The 17,628-nt window shown below is 32.8% G+C and overlaps 2 protein-coding genes and 1 long non-coding RNA gene across 4 annotated transcripts in view; 2 read left to right on the top strand and 1 right to left on the bottom strand.

Annotated features, from left to right (window-relative positions):
- LOC107359119 (ATP-binding cassette sub-family C member 1-like) overlaps positions 1-10,446 on the top strand; it is a 132,122-nt gene extending 121,676 nt beyond the window's left edge. Inside the window, exons 2-12 of one of the 2 annotated variants that reach the window (XM_089266541.1) lie at positions 4,822-4,887; positions 4,968-5,147; positions 5,232-5,357; positions 5,514-5,651; positions 5,733-5,864; positions 5,939-6,427; positions 6,506-6,964; positions 7,032-7,178; positions 7,270-8,826; positions 8,914-9,342; positions 9,498-10,446. In XM_089266541.1, the coding sequence (XP_089122667.1) occupies positions 4,852-4,887; positions 4,968-5,147; positions 5,232-5,357; positions 5,514-5,651; positions 5,733-5,864; positions 5,939-6,427; positions 6,506-6,964; positions 7,032-7,178; positions 7,270-8,826; positions 8,914-9,342; positions 9,498-10,277 (4,473 nt within the window). In that variant the 5' untranslated portion in view covers positions 4,822-4,851 and the 3' untranslated portion in view covers positions 10,278-10,446. Of the gene's footprint in view, positions 1-4,666; positions 4,888-4,967; positions 5,148-5,231; positions 5,358-5,513; positions 5,652-5,732; positions 5,865-5,938; positions 6,428-6,505; positions 6,965-7,031; positions 7,179-7,269; positions 8,827-8,913; positions 9,343-9,497 lie in introns of those variants that run through there. The other variant, XM_015925568.3, reaches the window with a different exon arrangement.
- Positions 10,447-11,597: 1,151 nt separating this feature from the next.
- LOC112538528 (uncharacterized) lies at positions 11,598-15,723 on the top strand. Its single transcript, XM_025160173.2, has 4 exons — positions 11,598-13,859; positions 13,924-14,086; positions 14,683-14,792; positions 14,875-15,723. Exons 1-4 carry the CDS (start codon positions 11,609-11,611, stop codon positions 15,348-15,350), a joined length of 3,000 nt encoding a protein of 999 aa, XP_025015941.2. The 5' UTR covers positions 11,598-11,608; the 3' UTR covers positions 15,351-15,723.
- On the bottom strand, positions 15,486-16,565 carry LOC149094662 (uncharacterized). The gene is made up of 2 exons (XR_016201032.1): positions 15,965-16,565; positions 15,486-15,859 (listed from the first exon to the last, which is right to left on the bottom strand). It is a non-coding gene; the product is annotated as an uncharacterized LOC149094662 (long non-coding RNA).
- Between the last annotated feature and the right edge of the window lie 1,063 nt (positions 16,566-17,628).

The following is a 17,628-nucleotide window of genomic DNA, read 5'->3' as shown; positions in this document are numbered from 1 at the left end:
TTTGAAAAGCGGCCTCATTGTCGCAGGCACAGTTATCAAACAAAGAAGCTAGCGAACAAAATATACCATCAGTCTAAGAAGGCTTTTAGGATAATTCAGCCTATTTTTGCTCTTCCGTCTTTCCGTACCATTGATAGATATAGCTCCGATGATTTTTCTGTGACTGGTATCTCGAAAGCTACTGAATTAACTCTCCGACGTCATGCTACCAAGCTAGCTGAGTCTGATAAGTATTGTGTCATCAGCTTTGATGAAACTGATATCAAGCTCTGGAGTTTGGTAACTGTGCAATTTATATATTTATATCTTTCAATTGTAATTGTTAATTATATTTTGATTGCGATAATGATTTAATGTCGTTAAATATAATGTATGTAATAATTTTGGCCATTTAATAACATTTATTAATAATAACCATTTTGTGGACAATAATTTCCATTTAAATTAACTAAAATTTAGTTAAACTAATAATTAAATAAGCACTAGTCCAATTGACCAAGCACTAGTTCCAGTCATTTTCAAGTTACCACATTGGAGTCTTAATTTCAACTCCTCTCAATAATCCTTTAGTTAAAACAAAGTAGTTGTTTTGCCCTTCTGACCATTGTTAAGAATGAGAAATAAGACAAGGGAATAGACAGAATAAAGAAAGAGGAGAATAATTTGGATCATTTCTCTTTCTCAATTTAAACACTTAATTTTTGAATATTAAATCCCCCCACTTTAGGTCAGAAGTACCATTTCCATTTCCACGATTAGTGGAACCACAATTTTAGTATTTAATAATAATTCAATTGATGAATGGTCCAGGTTCATCTGTCCAGCAAATACTCAAATCAGAATTTTAAATAATTTAATAAAATGTCAATAATAATTTAATGGACACAATTGTCCGATGGGTAACTTGTCCAGATTCAATTTTGTCCAATTTAAATAATTTTTCAAACATATATTAATATAAATTTATGGCCACATTTCAATTGGTAACTTGTCCAGTTTCATTTCCATGATTGGAATTAATAATAATTTTAATATTCAATAATATGAATTGAATGGATGATGTGGGTGAGCCAGCCCAGATTTCATCCTGTCGACTTGTAATAGTTTCGAGAAGAGATATCGGTGAATACTGGAAGATTAACTCTCGACCTGTAATACAATGAATTTAGACGCAGTTTAAGGTTTAATCAGATACAAAATGATGTTAATAATATTGAGTTAATATGTTGCAAGTGAGTTAAGCAAATCCAATGCTGTCGATGGTAATGGAAGGAGGTAAATTCAGTTAAATGAATTATTGTTGATGAGTCCGGTTAAGTGGTGGTGAAGATATTGATGATGATGAAGTGAGAAAAATTAAAATGAATTCAATTGAAGTTGAGCTTGGCTAGTGAAGATGAGGATAACGAACAATATCCATAATTGTTGACACAATTTGAGTTGTAAATCCAATGGATAAGATGAAGAAGATGGTGAAGAAGTGAAAGATGAACAAATTACGGAGCCAGGTAATCACTAAATTAGTGAAACATTTGATTCAACCTCAATTCGAGGATATCAATGTCCAATGGACTAAAAATCAATTTTTATTCAACTTTACTTTTCCAGACAAAATTAACAACTAAAGAATCTTTTCTTTCTTTTCCTTAAGAAAAGCAAAACCCAGGAAAAAGTAATGCTACTACCATTGTTAGAAAGGGTTTAGTTTGCCCTTTCCATTCATTGTTAAACCAGAAAACGAACCAAAGTAGAAAGGGGAAAAGACAGAAAAGGGAAAGAGGAAAATAAAAATTAGTTGTTTCTCTCTCTCGTTTTACTAACTTTAGTTCGCTATATTACATGTAATTAATGTAAAAATTGTATTCATATTTGTAAATAATGCATAAATCTATTTTTATAAGTTTTTTATATGTATTCAATTTATGGTTTTTCAATAACTTTAATGTTTTATTAATTGTTTTGATTCAGTTTTTTCAGTGGCGCCATCCAGTTGGCATTGTCCCTTCAGGTTCTCTGAACCTCTTCACTGCAGTATCTTATACATTAATCATTGGCCTGTATATCATAGCTGCCTCTATCAATTTTTGTTAATTGCAAAAAATCAATGAATCTTGTAAGATTCTAACCACTAATATTCAACCCTGTGAGATAATCACATGAAATTCAATAAAATAAAACTCGTTTCACTTTTGTATCCGGCCAACCTAATAATATTCACCATGGTGACATTTGCTGTTAGAAAAGGAATCATTTCATAAATTAACTAATTGCAAGCTAGGAAAAAATGAATGAAGGCTCGTTCAGCTAGATCGCTTTTGAGCAAACTAAATTTTAACAATAATGCGAATAATGGCCAAACAGATTCTAGACGATTTATGAGGAGAACTGATTAAAGATGAATTTAGCAATCTTTACATGTATTATTCTTTTATGTTGAATAATCTTCGATAAAAAGTCAAAAGTAAACGAAAAGTAAAAGAATAGGAAGAGAAAAATCATAAATCGTTGTTCTTAAGTATGAAAGCGTAAAAAGCGAATTTTACTACTTTGACACTCACGAAGTCAGCCAAAGAAAATAGTGTAGTAAAACTGGTTTCAAAACATGTTTTGGTTGTTACTACCTTACTCTACCTCAAGTAGGTAGGGAAAGGCCACAATTGGTTAAAATTTTGGAGGTCGGTCATCTCAACGGGAGACGATTTTCTCCCTCACCATCAATAAAATGGCCGACCATTCCTTTGTTAGAGGCGCGAGTAAGCCACCCGCGGAAGGTCTGTTCAGTTTGGATTAAGATGGTGATTTTATACTGAATAGTTCATTTCAACTGTTAATTGTCAAAGTTTAATCAGTGTTTACCCTCAACAACCTACCCATTGAATATTCCACCTCCACAACATTGACTAGAATTTGTGAACAACATTGACTAGAATTTGTGAACAACAAAAACTAAAATTTGAGAACAACATTGACTAGAACTTGTGATAAAGGGTGACTAGACTCCTTTATTGAGGATCAGTGGAACAAAATGTTAAACTATGTATAAGAGACCACATCCGTTGCCTACAGTATTTTATCCTATCTTGTCAGATACTTTATTGCGATAAATATACGTTCCACTTCTAACATACCTATCCAATAATTATATGTATAAACTTTTTTTAAGAGATCCAATTTATGTTAACCTTCCTTTTATATTATGTATTAAAATAAAGAGTAAATAACCATACGAATCTCAACTCCTGCACTACAATAGTAATTTGGATTAATAAAGTTTACACTGTTTTTATTTATTTTATTTTACCATCTCTCAGCATTTAAGGTCATAACTTGACAATTTTCTATCAACATCAGTTTATCTTTGTTTGCACGTTATTGAAGAGTGTACTTTCATTTTGACGTTTGAATGTAAGTACCTATGTAGTTATGTAAGTCTAGTCTAACTGACGCAATTCAATTCCGGAAAATAGTCTGAAACATTAGGAGAGATACTGTACTAAAGCTTTACAACAGCAACAGTTGACCAGTTTACAAAATTCGTTGCTCTATGGATATTCAAAGACTTGAGAATAGAGATTAAGTTGGACTTAGTTCTGATTTGCGTGAAATTGTCAGTTTTTCAGTACTAAGTCGATACTAGTTGTTTAAGTTTCTAATAATAAATTTTAATTCTAAACAATTAAGTTCTAACTGATCATATTAATCCTTTGAAACAATTGAATTTTGGCATAATTTCAAAATTCACTATTGGTTTTAGAATAAAGTTGAGTCAAGTTGACAGCACCTATTGCTTGCGTTGTAGAGTTAAATTTATTCTGTGTACGAATCAACATGATGTGTAACTTGATTAATCTTGTTAGTTCGTAAAGCGTAAAATTGCAAGCTCTTGACATGCAAAGTTAATCACTTTTTAACAAGTACCTTTAATTTGACTTTTAAAACGTTAATGTATGAATAAAGGTAGGAATGTAGGAATTACAGAAAAAAATCGAGCACTCGATTGATCAATTTTCGAGAGCTGTGAGTCAAGCTAAAATCTAACTATTGAGTTTCCAATCTCAAGAATCAAGCACTCGAGAAAGATCGACTTAAAAAGTACAAAACAAAAACAATAAGTTGATAGATTTTTGATAATTCTGGTTTTCACTCAATCATTTTAGTCAATAGTTGCATGGAAGATCAAAACATTGAACGATCTATTTTTACTTGTTCTCCGAATCAGTATTCTCATTCTCGTTCGATCTTGAGTTAGAGGTCAACTTTTTCGGAAATTGCTGGAAATTTGCCGATCCTGCCAGCTCTAATAGCAATGCAATGTATTGTTTTCAAAGAAACTATTGAATTATTATCAATTTTCTACCGAATTTTGTATAATTGATGATTAATCATCTCAGCTCTTTTTATTCTATTGTACCTTTCTCGGTTTGATTGATGCACCAATAAATCGTTATCTAATGATAAGATTGTGGTGTCTTCAAACATGAGTGTATTCAGGCAATCTTATCAGTTTAGGTGCTTTCAAACTCAAAACTATCAGATAACGTTATTGCATGGTTATACTATTCTGAATAATAATTGCGACTTCAAATAATTAAAGATTATTTATTTACCGATAGCTAAAACTCAACACAATACAATTATCTAAGCGCATATTTTGGCTGGAGTTTAGTTAATCTTATCGGTTGAATTTCTGTAATATTTAGATGTTTATTATAATAGTAAACGATTTTAATATTAAGTAAAAATATTTAAAAGCTTTAGTTGAATGTAGGAGTAACATGAGTGATGTTATAACTATGTTATAACTATATAACTAAGTTATGACATGTTAATTCAGCTGAATTGAGTTCCAACATGGTGCTTGAAGGCTATTGTGGCTACAATTCATGGGTGAATATTTATTTATTGGTTGACTCAGATTTGTTTCATTTTAAATAACTAAATATAATTTTGTTTAATGCATTAAACAGGATTTGATTGAACAATCGAACTCTGATTCACTTGTAATCTCACCTTGTTTCTGTGACACCTTTTTACTTTGGATCACTTCACTCTTCATTTACCTTTCGATACCGTTTTCAGTTTCATCTTCAAAATCAACAGATTCATGCAAAAAATTGCCATGGACTTTACTAGTTATTTCAAAATTAGTGAGTATAAACAACTTACAGTTAAGATTCAAGATTTTAATTTAATCTTCACATTTTTTACTTTCTTTTTACTGGCTCGCCAAGATCATTGGTTCAATTCTGATTATATCCAGCTTTTACGAATTGATTGATTCTTTGATTGAATTGAAAAATGATCAACTTGTCTATCCAACTGCTTATGTAACTCCATCTATTAAGCTCTCAACATATGTAAGTTGTCTTAAAGTGTCTAGACTTGATAAACGCCAAACAGGTGTTATTAGTTATTATTAATCTCTTTTAATGCTTCTTTTATAATTAGTGTTTAATCCTCATTCATATTATTCTGATTATCTTGTATGCTTAATCTAAACCCGTCTCTTATAGATTCTTGCATTATGGCTTATTTGGTATCATCGACTCAAAGGAGTTCACACTTCAATCTCATTAACCATTTATTGGTTTCTTATGACTATTTATTCTGTATTCAACTTTTATTCATTAATAGTTACTTTGAACCATCATGTAAGTATTCAGATTTAATTAATTAATCAATTAAATACATCTTTCTAATTAATTGACTATCTCAATATTTAAAATCGGCAGGATGAATTCATCTGGTCATTTGACAAGACTGATATCATCAACAAATCACTGCAAACCTCTGGTATACTTTGTCAACTGTTTCTTTGTTGTTTTCCTGATACGAAAAGAGAAATATTCACTAAAGAAATTGAGGTAAATAGAATGCTTTATCATCGGTCTAATACTTGATGTTAATTAACATATCTATATAAATTTAATTTGTGCAGAATGAATGCCCTTACGAGAGCTCATCGTTCATCGGTAGATTATTTTTCTCCTGGTTTGACTCGATGGCAATTCGAGGTTACCGTAAGACTCTCCAAGAATCAGATATATGGAACTTGAGTGGGGAAAATACATCTTTTGCCATTGAAAGGAAAATCACTGCTGTTGAAGCAAAACTCAACCGAGATGGTCAGCAGAAGAATCAAGTGAATATTTTGAAGATTTTGTTGAAATCTTTTTGGCCAACTCTGCTTCTTGGTGCCGTATGCAAGCTTTTTTCGAGTCTACTGGTTTTTGCTGGTCCACAATTGATGGATGCTTTGTTAACATTTATTGCCTCTGATCTACCATTATGGAGAGGTTATGCTATTGCTGCTGCTATGTTTGTCTCATCATTCACACAATCAATCTTCGACTCTCAATCTGAGTTTTGGACTCAAACAACGTCAATACGCTTGAGATCAGCTCTCGTTGCAACAATTTATAAAAAGGTAAACAAGTCGTGTTTTTCATTCATGCATTTCTAGTAATTCATTTTGCTTCTTATTAAAACTGTAATATTACTTTAGACTATCAAGCTTTCGAATCTTGGCAAAAGTGATTATACAACAGGTGAAATTGTAAATACAATGGCTGTTGATGCTCAACGTGTAATAGACTATGTAAATATTGTCAACATTTTGTGGTCAGCACCACTCCAACTTGGGGTTACTATTTACTTGTTATGGAATCAATTAGGTGTTTCATCCATTATTGGACTATCAGTTATAATATTGCTTGTTCCTTTTAATTACATTGTTTCAACTCGATTTCGATTATGTCAACTTGCTCTAATGAAAGAAAAAGATTCTCGAGCAAAACTAATCTCTGAAGTTTTGAGCGGGATGAAAGTCCTTAAGTTATATGCATGGGAAGGCGCTTTTGGTGATATTATTGCAGCGATAAGACGTAATGAAATCAAATATTTGAAATCTCAAGCAATTTGGATGGGAGGAATTACGATTGCTTTTGCATCCGTACCTTTTTTGGTAAGTAGGTGCAACCTTGATAATAACAAAAATTCTCTGAATCATTATTTTATTTCTTAATGATTAGGTTACTGTCGTTGCCTTCACATCTTATATTTTAATTGATAAAAATCATATCCTTGATGCAAATAAAGCTTTTGTATCAATTTCATTAGTATATCTTCTCAATATGCCGCTGGGTATGCTTCCTATTGTTGTAACTTATGGAGCAAGTGTAAGTATTGAACTAGTGTCAGAATTTTAATTATAAATATCAATATATCATCGTTATTAATTTATTTCTTATTCATTCCACTATTTTACAGTTTTTAGTTTCCCTCAAAAGAGTTAATAAATTTCTTTCTGGAGATGAGCTTGACTTTGAATCTATTCGTCACGCTCCCGATTCGTCCACACCGATAAAAGTTAAGAATGCAACCTTTTCCTGGTCTCCTGATGAAGAGCCAACCCTTAAAGATATAAATTTAGAAATTGAAAAGAAAAGATTAGTTGCTGTTGTTGGTATTGTCGGGTCTGGTAAATCTACTTTATTATCTGCTCTCCTGGGTGACTTACACAAGCAACATGGCTTTGTGAATGTTTACGGTAAATTGGCTTATGTGCCTCAATCATCTTGGATTCAAAATGCAACAGTTCGAGACAACATTTTATTTGATGCACCTTTTGTTAAAGGAAAATATGATCAAATTATTGAAGCCTGTGCATTAACACCAGACTTGAAGATATTAGCTGGTGGAGATTTAACTGAAATTGGTGAGAAAGGAATCAATGTATCTGGTGGACAAAAACAACGTATTTCAATTGCTCGAGCAGTTTATTCTAATTCAGACATTTATCTCTTTGATGATCCACTTTCAGCTGTTGATGCTCATGTTGCTAAACATTTGTTTGATCAAGTTATTGGACCAAAAGGCATGCTTAAAAATAAGACTCGGATTTTGGTCACTCATAGAATCACATTTTTACCACAAGTAGATGAGATTGTTGTTTTGAGAGATGGAAAAATTTACGAAAGCGGAACTTATAGTGAATTGATGGCCAAAAAGGGTGAATTTTTCGATTACATCGTACAATATCTGACTGAACGAGAAGAGGAATTAGATCCTGAAGAGAAAGATTTTGTAAAAGCTTTAGATCCTGAAATTGAGAAAAAGTTATCATTGACCAGATCTGTATCCACCAGTAGTTCATTAACATCATCCATTCGTCTTCGTCGTCGCAAATCACGTGCAAGTTTAATTCGAAGTTCAAGTGTGATCTCGAAAAATGAGGAACCTGATTCAAAAGGTGATAAATTCAAACTCATTGAAGCAGAAAATGCTGAAACTGGATCAGTAAATAGCAAAATTTATCTTGACTATTTTATTGCTATCGGAGTGAAAGCTTGTGGAATCACATTGATCCTTTTCGCTGCATTGCATGCGACTAGTGTTGGGTCAAGCTTATGGCTAACTGCCTGGTCAGAGGATTCTCTGAACCCTCTCAACTTCAATAACACGGCTTTACGTAATAAACGTCTCATAGTCTATGCTCTTTTGGGTACTGGTCAAACTCTTTTGGTTTTCGCTAGCACGATGGTACTGAGCATTGCAGTTGTAAATGGTGCTTGCTGGATTCATGAGCAAATGTTATCACGTTTAGTTCGCGCTCCAATGTCATTCTTCGATTCAACACCAACAGGAAGGATTTTGAACAGATTCACTGGAGATATTGGTGTAGCTGACACATCAATTGGTTTCAATTTGAATACTCTTGTGTCTCAACTATTCAGTTCAATTGCTTCAATTATAGTTATATCCATGGAAACTCCTCTCTTGTTAATAGTACTTTTGGTACTTGGAGCAGTTTATATTTTCATTCAGGTAATTAGTTTAAAGAATAACAGAGCTTAAAGAATCAAGATCAAAGTTAATTATCAGGTTCTTAATAACTTTCACCTTTTATTTTAGAAAATATACATCGCAAGTTCACGACAACTAAGGCGAATTGACGGAGTTACTCGATCACCTGTTTATTCACATTTCTCTGAATCAGTTTCAGGATCATCTTCAATTAGAGCATATCAAGCAACAGATAGATTCACTCACAAAATATTTAAATTAGTCGATATAAACAATAGTACATCTATAGCTAATCTTGCTGCTAGTCGTTGGCTAGCAATTAGACTTCAGATACTTGGTAACATAATAGTTACATCAACAGTCATTTTAGCAATAAATGCTCGCGGCAGCTCGACTGCTGGAAGAACTGCATTTTCTTTCAGCTATGCGTCACAAATAACAAGTATTTTGAGTACGCTGGTGCGCGCATTTTCGGATATTGAAAATAGTTTGGTCTCAGTAGAGCGTTGCTTGGAATACACCAAACTACCTGTTGAAGTGAGTATTTGGTTATGATTTATAATTAGTCAGATTTTTGTTTTTAATTTTTGTTCTTGTTATGACTCGATTTTGCAGATAAAACTGCTTTAATTAGTGAATACAGATAGCAATTAGCTCTGAACTTACTCATATTTATGATTGTTCATTTTTAGGCCTCATGGATTAACCCTACGCATAGACCACAAAAAGACTGGCCATCTAAAGGTAATATAACCTTCAACAAATATTCAACTAGATATCGACCTGGTCTTGATTTGGTGTTGAAAGAAATCACTTGCTGCATAAACTCTAATGAAAAGGTTGGAATTGTTGGACGAACTGGTGCTGGTAAATCATCTTTAACTTTAGCTCTATTCCGATTGATTGAACCCATTGAGGGAACTATTAAAATTGATGATGAAGATATTACTCAATTAGGACTTCATGATCTTCGTTCGCGACTAACAGTTATACCTCAAGATCCTGTACTGTTTTCTGGTTCATTTAGACGCAACTTCGATCCATTTGAAAAGTATGCTGATCATGAAATATACAATGCTATTGAACAAGCTAATCTAAAAGACTTTGTAGCTTCTTTGGACAATGGATTGGACCATGAAGTTACTGAAGGTGGTGATAATCTGAGTGTTGGTCAAAGGCAACTTGTTTGTTTGGCACGAGCTTTGCTTCGAAAATCTAAAATTCTTGTTCTTGATGAAGCGACTGCAGCTGTTGATGTAGAAACAGACGAATTGATCCAACAAACAATTAGGGAACAATTCAAAGACTGTACTATTGTTACAATTGCCCATCGTTTAAATACAATCCTAGATTATGACAAAATTATCGTGATGGATAAAGGTCAAATCATCGAACACGATTCACCTGAAAATCTTTTGAAAAACGATAAATCTGTATTTTATAGCATGGCTAAAGATGCCAAACTTGTTTGATGCATGCCATTGAGAACAATCATATCATATAATCGTATCATATTTTTTGCTAGTTTACCTCATTAGATCGATTATTGAATTTATAAATCACTTAATTAAATGTAATCAATGTAAATTTCCATTATATTATTTAAAGAGTAAAGTTAATGAAATAACTTTTCGTCAGAAATTATGACTCCGCGAATTTATGAAAGCATAAAAATATAACATATTGATAAATTTTAAATGTGCTGGGTGTTTATTTTGTCCTTGACGGTCGTTTGTGCTAGGTTAGGAACATTGCTAATAACTTTTGAAGCAGAAGTCAGATCTTTATGATAGTCAGCAGAATTTTCGAATTTGATGAACCATAAATCTAGAGTCTCAAGGACATTCAAGGTCATTTAGTTATTGACCTCTGATTGACTTTTAAGGGCCATTTCCTGTATAATTTAAAATTTCTCAAGACGATTTTTCAAAAATCAGAATTTTCCATCAAACGGAATTTCTTCTGAAAATCGGAAGGAAACCCAAAATGCTCTTATTTTAGGAAATAAAAGAATAAGGACGGGAAGTTAAAAAAATACCAATTGTTCAAGTGTGATGTTTAAGTGCAATTCCTACGTTTAGTTATGAAGAAACAGGTTATTATTGTTATCAGTTACACTGGTGCCTGTCAATTGTTATTTTGAGGGGAATGATTATTAAATGTCAGAAAACACGAATCAGGGCTGCTAAAAATACTGACAATGGGTTTGATCCTGTTTTGTATTGTATTAATAAATAGACTCACAAGTTGTTAGTTGTTGAGGTGGGTGGATTTTGCGCAAAGTAAGATTTTAATAAACAATAAGTAGTTTGTTGTTTACTTGAATCAGTAATTAAAAAGTTATGTTCAATAGTTTATTTACCTGAACAATCGATGAAATTTCAACTGATTCAATACTGGACATCATTAATTACAGGTCATCATTGAGTATAAATTGACAAAATCATTGAAATATAAAGATGATAAAACTGGATTAATAATTTAGTTCAATCAAATTTGCACGGAACACGGATGTGGATCAAATGATCATAGTTAATGAAATTAGCAAGAAATGATAAAATAATCTGATTTTCACACATTTGCACCTTAATATCAAGGAGATTAAAACTGGATGAATTTTTAGATGCTAATAAATAAATTGTCCACACGCAATTTTTTAGCATAATTCATTTCCGAATCTTACAGTTCAAATAAAAGTCAAAAAGTCTCAATTGTTATAATAAATAGTTGATTACATTGAAAAATTGGATATTGAATCCACTTTTTACAAATTCAACATAAAACGTCAACAATCAAGTGAAAGATGAAAATTGGTCTCAACTTTTCCTTTTTACTTTGTTTTCTTTACTTAATTAACTCAATTCTTTGTGATGATTTTAAATGCCCTGAAAGGGGTAAAGCTGGTGAGTCGAAAGTTCCAAATGTTCTCAGTTTGATTGATAAACAAACGGGTTATCATGCTTCTGTTGAAGTTATCAATCCAACTCGAAAAAATTTGGTCCATGATTATTATGATGGGAAAAATAATGTTGGATATATCGACTTGGAAGCAACCATTCAAGACAAATTGAATCGACGTTATTATTATCATTCAACAGAGGAAAAGATTACTGTTGAAGAAAATAGATGTTCTAGCCGGAACTTGACTCAGAATGAGAAAATTGAATTGATCGAAGATTGGTTTAAGCCAAAAGATATTGTCGCTAGCTCAGAAATGTTTAAAGATTTGGTTCATTTGGGACCAACAGTGTTGATGATTTATGCCCACAAAATCAGTGATAAAGCTTCCTTCTTAGGACCTGAACTGATTGAAGGTCGTACTATTAATCACTGGTTTTATTGTTCTGATCCCAATGGACCTTACATTGACTTTTACTTTGATGTTAAGACCTCATTGCCTTATCGGTTCTCGTTGTATTATCCTGAATGGATCGAAGCTCAGGAGGTCATTTCAATAAATGAAACTGCAACAGTTAAAAAGCAAGTCGACTCCGAGTCAAAATATGTTTACAACTTTTACATGTTCGAACCGTTGGTGATATCATCAGATGATCCCATTCCATATCCATTGAGTTATGGGTGTGTGCGTAAAAATACCAATCCTGACACTCCATTACCAGATTTCAGTAAAGTTGAAGAGTTTGCTATGGACATGGAAGCGATCATAACTTATTCTTATCGGGAGCCTATCAAATCAACTGCTCGAGTAATGAAACGAGGCGATGTCATTTCATACGAAATCCAAGAAGCTGATGATGTTCGTTTCATTGAAATGCCACCTCCTTTAGGACGATTTAAAGTTGATAGCCGTACCGGTCAATGTAGCCATTTAACATCTGATTATTCTTCTGGTGATACACTAATCACCCGTTGGCCTTTTTATCTAACTGTCGACTTCAATCTATTGTATTATTTGGTAATGAAGCCACCTCGAAGACAAGCACCAAAATTCATTGGTGATATACCTTTAGGACCTTTTCGAGTGGAAGAATACAGAGCAACTAACTTCTTCTCAGATAGGGTTGACGCCATTATTGACTATTATTATGTGCAGAATATCAGTGATTCTGTTCCAAGTAAAGTCATATTTACCCCAGATCGGAGCAACTATAATTATAAATACGCTGATCCTCCCACTCAAGTTGAAGTAACCATAATTAATTACGAAAATAATAACATTGATCATGAAGATCGATTCGATGTTTCTGGTTGTTACGAAGAACCTGGTAGCTATACTTGGTTTCAGCTTCTCTTTCCAATCCCATGGGACAATCCATACGGTGTGGTAACATTGTTGGCAGCAACAGAAAAATTCTTGACTTCGTCCATTCCAATAACTCGCATCGGTGAAACTCATACTCAACGAGTTGATAGCGTAATATATACTACTGTTAAACTTTATGATCGTGTACATTTCATTGACACTTATAGTCGTTTGTATCATTTTAAAATTATCAATCCTTCAAATGTTGTGAAAAGATCTAAAGTCGAGGACTGTGAACAACTATGCACTGCGAATCCCAACTGTATTGATTTCAGTTATTGTGATGATTACGATTGTTCAATTTTTGTGAAATCGAGTTTTTCTAGTGAAACAGAATACAGTGAGAAATGTAATTTTTATTCTAGATCTTTAACGTTTGATGTTGAACCGTTGATTACCAAAAATTATTTATCGACAATGTCAAGCGTGTTACAACAGATAAGGGATAAAGCCTCGATAATCGGCTCTGTAGATTTGTTCATTGTGAATGGACCTGAAGAGATTGGTGATATTTCCCAGGAACTATATGAAAGTGGTTCACGACCTTTAAGAGCTGAGGATTTTCCGATGATCGAAACTGATCGATATTTCAATACAGCACAATTCAAAATCGAGAAAAGTACTCTTCAAGACTGTTTCAAGGCTTGTTTGAATGATGATGATTGTAATACACTTTCATACTGCGTCAATCAGAATAAGGAATGTATTCTGAGTCAAGAAACATCAAGTTCATTGAAAGACTCACTTAAAGACAAAACAAGTCATGCAGACGGGTGTAACATCTATGAAAGTAAATATACTGTCACATTGATTTGCACTTCTTGAATTAATTTTGTTTCTCATTTCCAATTCAGAATCATTTATGAATCTATTCCATGAGTATCCTGGCAAAAGTTTAGTTCTGGATGCCGTGTCAACCATATCTAATGTACAAATAGCTGATTGTGCTAAAACATGTGCTCAATCAAATGCTTTCAATTGTGAATCATTCGATTATTGTCAAAATAATAATCAACGGTAAGTCGAAACTTAAGATAACCTACTCGCAATATTTTTAATATCACATGTGAAAAATGAGGTTCAACACAAATCAAAAGCAGTTAATTTAAAACTCATTGGTCCCAATCATGACAATCGACTAAATACCAATACAGGTAATTAGACAATCATTTAAGGTGAACACGCATGCATATACAGACTGTTGTTTTATTCCATTTTATTAATATTATGTGTCAAGAAAAGTAATGAAATTGAATTTTATCCATCTAAATGATTGTCTAATTGCCTATATTGTAATTTAGTCGATTGTCATCATTGGAACCAATGAGTTTTAAAGTAATTGCTTTTGATTTGTGATGAAGTTTATTATTCACATATTATATTAAAATATTTTGAGTAGGTTATAATAATAATAGCCTTACAGAATTGCAGCTTTCAACTTATGATTCTTACCTATTACATTATACTATTAGTTACTCTATATTTGACTATTGAAATCGCTTTGAAGTTTATCAAATGATAGTTGTATTGGAACTATCGTAATATTACTGTGTATTCATTTAAGAATTTGTCTAATGGATTTTCATTTTATTTTTTACCCCAATTCCTTTCAGAAATGAATCTGTTTGTTTCTTACACGTTAAACACATTGAGATAGATAAAGCTCATGAAATAAATGTCACAAACTGGAAGTACGCTGAAGATGGATGTTCTCATTATTCAAGTAAAAGCCTTTACATTAATTTAACGTTCATTTAGAATCTAGTTAATATTTACTAATAATTCAATCTTTTTACTTTTCACAGGAAAATCTGAACTTGATTATGAGCATAAATTCGGATTTGCACTGAAACAGGAAATGAAAGAATCAATTGTTGTAACCTTTGACCATTTATCGTTAGAACTTTGTGCTTCCAAATGCAATACAGATCCTGACTGTTTTACTCTTGAATTCTGTGAAACGATCGACTATAATCAAATTTCCGATGGAAGTGTTCCATTGACGAGTTGTTCATTGACAAACTTGAAGCCAAGTAGTGCTAATCAACGTGAACTATTTGAAGAATCAAAGAGCGACAGCAAAATTTGCTCAATTTACATAAATCATAAGAAGATCACAGGGCAGAGTGAGAATAATCCACATCCAGGAGAACTATCATCATCGAAGAAATCAAAAAATTTTAATTTAGCAATCGGATTGGGGACAGTAGTACTCATTATGGCTTTTGCTGGTGGACTCATTGGATTTACATTTGCTGCTAGAAAAGGAATTATTTCGTAGCTAACTAACTGCAAGCTATGAAAAATAATGCAAGCCATAAGTAGTAGTTGCAAGTCACTTTTTATTATATGAGACGCAGCGAGAGGGAGAAATGAACATAACTTAAGCCATTCAATAGTTAACACTAATAAAATATAGTAATAAGTCAACTAGTTTAATTCTTAAAAATAATCTAAAACTACATAAATAAATGCCAGTAAAAGGTATAAATGAAAATGAAAACGTATGTTTACGAAAATAAACACAGATAAAAAACTTATGCTTTCCTTGTAACTTCCTCACGATTTTTTCATGGTTTGGCCCAAAATTATTTTCCTTTTATTGTATCTTTATCGGACTGCCTTCACCATATTAAATATTTCTTCATTTATTATTTTCTCCTGAGATTGAATTCGATCGATTTTATAGCTGCATCAATTGCTACAGTCATGTGAAAGATTTCATCACTGTTGCATGTTGATGCTGACACCGTTGTTTGCTTCTTAATGCAATTTAACTTCATTGTAAGTCTAGATTTATACCCAAAAAGTTTGAATTTTTTAAAGCAGGCAAATAAAAAATAAAAGAAAAAAAATTAGATTGAGCAATATGAGTATATATTTTAAGTACATTACCTCTTTTCTGCTTTCGTAGTAGTTCATCATTATGTTTCTTGCACTATCTATTTAAACCCTTGTTACAATTGAATTTTAACTAGTTTGAAAAATTTGGGAGGTGTTGTTGGTTCATTTTCGAATGTAAAATAAAGTTTAATCACACATTTATGTTGAGCAAAATATAGATCCAATAGAGAAAGCTTATTAAAATTAACTGAAATTTTCTTAACAATACTATGTAAAAGTTATAACTTAAACGAAAGTACCTGCGAGATAATCGAGCATTTTGTATCAGGGGTAATCATTTCGATTCTAGATAAGAGAAAATTGTAAACGGTTAATTGGAACTGAAACGTGGATTCTAAGATCTCGTTCACCTCACCGAGCAGCTTCTCACTCTCGTTCAAAGTCTCCTACTACTAGCCGTTTAAACAGGAACAGAAGGCAAATGTCTGTCTTTCCCTACCAGATGAAGTCAATCAGCTTCCGTAAATTAACTCTGACCCACGATGACTATGATATTTCGATTGAAGGTGCCATAGAATCATCAGTTGAACGTGTCTTGGAAAAGATGGAAGCCGCTTACAACGATCTGACCGGATGAATTTGAGGGTCAAGAGGAAAGCTCTTGTTTGGATGGCTCGTACGTGCTCATCTCGTAAAATACAGAGAACATGAGTCAGTAGCTAAACAACTAAACTCAAGTGACAGCCGAGTTGTAGTTTACTGCAATTAGATGATGCTTTAGTGAATTAGTACAAATCGTCAGTATATGAACAAAATGAAAAATCCGAGAGATAACTCGCAAAGCCATTGCTTAGCCAGGAAATTCTACCCCAAAAAGTTAAGAAATTCATCAAATTTTCGAAAACCCAACCAAACAGCCATATAGTTATTTAAAGATTGATTTGACTCCAAAACACCTAACCATCTACGGTTACGGACTGATGTTATGAAAAAATCTTAAGGATAAAGTGTCAGTGTATGAAATATGATATCTTCTTACTTGACAGAAAGTATTCCTATTCTCAAACTCATGAGCACTATCAAAGGCAAACATCTGCATGAAAATATTTTGCACCATCAATACAAAGCCACTGATATTATATATAAAGCAATACGAGAAAAAGCTGAGAATCTAGTTAACAAGAACATTCCTTTAGCGCCGCATCTGATTTTACAGTTTCTGCTTGCATACCCCTGGAAGTTTACATGGGCCTGGAAGCTTGCATACCTTTATCTCTATTTCTATAGGCTACCTTAGGAATTCCAATGGAAGCTGATGAGGATTTGACCGATCCTAGATCATTTCCAACACTCAGAATGGATGAGCCTATGAATAATCCGCTGCCTTCTTTTTCTTGGTACTAGAAGTAAACCGGTCGATTTAGCTGATACAATGGACCTGCCACTTCCAGTACCTGCTGAACCTATGCAAGTTGATAAGTTATTAATTGCAAGACAGAAAAGAAATCAGGCTTCTGAAAGGAGGAGAAAAGAAAAATTGAAAACCTCAACGAGTTACCTTATGAACATCCAGATAAATTACTGTTATATATTTGTAACGGTCGTGAATGGGAGAACAACTAAGTTATTTTAAAATAAGTACCAATGGTTGTTACAACGCTCAATAGAAATAAAGAGTATGACAAAGGTCCTTATTTTGGGTCCTAGGTTTCAGG

Source organism: Tetranychus urticae, chromosome 1, assembly GCF_039701765.1.
Source record: "Tetranychus urticae isolate SD_2017Ah chromosome 1, NJAU_TeUrti_SD_1.0, whole genome shotgun sequence".
In the NCBI taxonomy this organism is placed as follows: domain Eukaryota; kingdom Metazoa; phylum Arthropoda; class Arachnida; order Trombidiformes; family Tetranychidae; genus Tetranychus; species Tetranychus urticae.
The sequence above is the reverse complement of the archived record's forward strand: the minus strand, read 5'-3'. Positions and strand labels throughout refer to the sequence as shown.

Excerpts from the sequence above, each read along its gene's own strand:
- LOC112538528 (XM_025160173.2), top strand. The coding sequence starts at position 11,609 with ATGAAAATTGGTCTCAACTTTTCCTTTTTACTTTGTTTTCTTTACTTA. Across the intron at positions 14,087-14,682 it reads TGTCAAAATAATAATCAACG|AAATGAATCTGTTTGTTTCT; the intron begins GTAAGTCGAAAC and ends AATTCCTTTCAG. Across the intron at positions 14,793-14,874 it reads TGGATGTTCTCATTATTCAA|GAAAATCTGAACTTGATTAT; the intron begins GTAAAAGCCTTT and ends TACTTTTCACAG.